At 33.2% G+C, this 2,500-nt stretch overlaps 1 protein-coding gene across 6 annotated transcripts in view; it reads right to left on the minus strand.

The window, feature by feature from the left end:
* The window catches only part of LOC125033522, a 30,368-nt gene that overhangs the window by 23,826 nt on the left and 4,042 nt on the right, over positions 1-2,500 (minus strand). For 5 of the 6 annotated variants that reach the window (XM_047625088.1, XM_047625086.1, XM_047625087.1 and 2 more), the window contains one exon: positions 1,018-1,072. The exons of the other annotated variant lie outside the window; for it this stretch is intronic. In XM_047625088.1, the coding sequence (XP_047481044.1) occupies positions 1,018-1,030 (13 nt within the window). In that variant the 5' untranslated portion in view covers positions 1,031-1,072. The remainder of the gene's footprint in view (positions 1-1,017; positions 1,073-2,500) is intronic. 6 annotated transcript variants of the gene reach the window in all.

The raw sequence follows: 2,500 nt of genomic DNA on the forward strand, positions 1-2,500 counted from the left end.
ATGCTGGGAACTACCTAAGTCTGTAGCTTGCTGTCTCGCATCACCTAGAAGCTAGCAGACAGATTGGGTATGCAGTGCATAGACGTGGCTTTCTAATTATAAGTAGTAACGTAACCCGAGCAAAATGTGGATAAGCATTCGCCTGCCAAAGCACAAGAGAAAGCAGAGATTCAAAATGAAGGTAGAGAGAAAATGAGAAAGTGACAGATAATAGTAAGGAAAAGTACATTACCCTGTAGAGCTTTGTATTCAAATTAAGGCAAAGGAAAGGAAAAGAAAAGGGGGGGGGGGGGGAGGAAGAAACGGGTAAGGAGAGATAGAGAGAAAAGGTAAGGAAGTAGACAAACCTCATTCAAATAATACAAAAAAATAATACAAATTAGAAAACAATAATTCAAGTTACTGTGATTATTTAGTGACTCAGATAAATCCTTTTTTCTAAAATGTTGCAGCATCAAGTATGATCAACTTACTCTAGTTTTTATATTTTATTATCAACTATTAAGACTAATACAAAGAGAACACCAATTAACCTCTACTAACTGTAGACTTAATGCCAATAACATGCCATATAGTCTTAAGTAAATGAAAAAATAAAATGTAAAATGTTAGAAAAGTCAGGAAAAAGAAGGATAAACACGAGAAAGGAGTAAAAAGACAAGAAATAAGAAAATATTCAGCCATGTAACTTAACAGGAAATTAGAAGCAATTACTTATGTTAGGAGCCTACATATTTTGCAAAATTTTGTCCACAGTATATCTCTCATTAAAAAATTAAAGAAATATGTATATAAAAAAAGAGAGTAATATCAATAATAGATAAACAAACAGTAAGAAAAAAGAGATAAATAGGGGAGAAAAGAAAAAGGAAACCAAACAGAACATAAAAAGAAATAAAAAATTAAAAAAGGGGAGACAAAAAATAAATTTAAAACAAAATACACATAAAAATAAAACAAAATAACATAAGGAAAAGGGAGGGGGGCGGGGAGAAATAAAAGGTGGGAATAGCTTACATTGTCGGTCCATTGACAGCTTGGGCCATACTCTTGGGTAGCAATAACATCACTCCTGCAATGGCAATAATAGTTATTTAATCATCACGTTCGTTTCAGAGACTTTCGGTGGGAGGGGGGGGGATGCTGTATGTAGGGGGGGGGGGAGAGTCTGGGTTGGCAATACTCATCATCATACTCTAAATTTTGATAAAATGGGCATGGAATTAGGGTTAAAAACTACATATATATATAGTAGAGTTCTTATGATTAACTACCATGCAATTAATGAAAACTAAGGTTATTAAATGTAGCAATTATCTCTCATGATAATTACGTACTATGACTAATCCTGGGTACTGATGTAATAAAAATGAACCTTGCATGTATATACAATATACCACAAGCATTTAATGAAAGTAATGGGCCTTTTTTTTTTTTGAGCAATGCTTTTCTCTTTATATATGAGAAGATCTTGCTATCTAGAAGAGGAAAATGCAAACTGTAATGACAGACAAAAAGAAGGGTGGGATGGAGGAAAGAAATATAATGAAAATATCAAAATCTTAAGTGGTAGAAATGCAGGATGAAACACCGCTCAAATTTTTACTAGGAGATAGTAAAAGCTAGAGAAATATCTTGGAAAAAAAAAAAGAATGATAATTAAAAAAAAAAAAGAAAAGGGTTACCTGAATACATTGCACACAAGCTCTGCAACCAATCACTGGTAAGGAAAACTGTACTTCAAAACTTAATATCTACATCTTCGTCAGTCAATCAAGGCAAGCACCAAAATACAATTTACCAAAACCTCGTACCGTGAATCCTTGGAGTATAAATCTATAAGCAGCTGACAAACGCACACAAAAATTTTGAGCCGCGGACATAACTGTGGTGAGTTAAGACACGAAGCACAGAGTCTGAAGAGAATTTTCAAATTTACTTAGCTGCCGGCAGGAAAATGCTGCGCACCATTTATGTTCCACCTGTAATGTATTCAACAGGAGACCAGTACCAAACGAGAAGAATATCAAGCAGACAGCATATCAATTTTCCTTTATTGTATGTATATTTAAACACTATATCAATATTCAATGCCCTCATATTTTTTCAAATTGCGTGATTCTTAAAATGTGGATATACTCTGCTCTAAATTCGGGCACTGCATATTGATAACAGGTATGCTGTTTATTATTACAGTTAGTAGCCTCGGAATTTCTAAGCATGAAGCTATAAAATTTTACATAACACTGAGAAACAAAAAATAAACAATAGAATTAATCAATGCTGTATTTGTTAAGTGTAAGTATCATAACTCTGTTAAAGGAATTTAATCAATATAACATAATAAGGAAATCCATAAGTTTAGAGTAGGCGAGTTTTGCAAATCTTTTAAATTTTCAGTTTTGCATCTCTTTTTAAAAGAATTATTCTTCAGAGGGAAAACAAAATGAGCTTTGGCTCTATCAAGCATCTTGTCTGCATTGCTGATAGCCACATTAAA

Source organism: Penaeus chinensis, chromosome 16 (genome assembly GCF_019202785.1).
Source record: "Penaeus chinensis breed Huanghai No. 1 chromosome 16, ASM1920278v2, whole genome shotgun sequence".
NCBI lineage: Eukaryota > Metazoa > Arthropoda > Malacostraca > Decapoda > Penaeidae > Penaeus > Penaeus chinensis.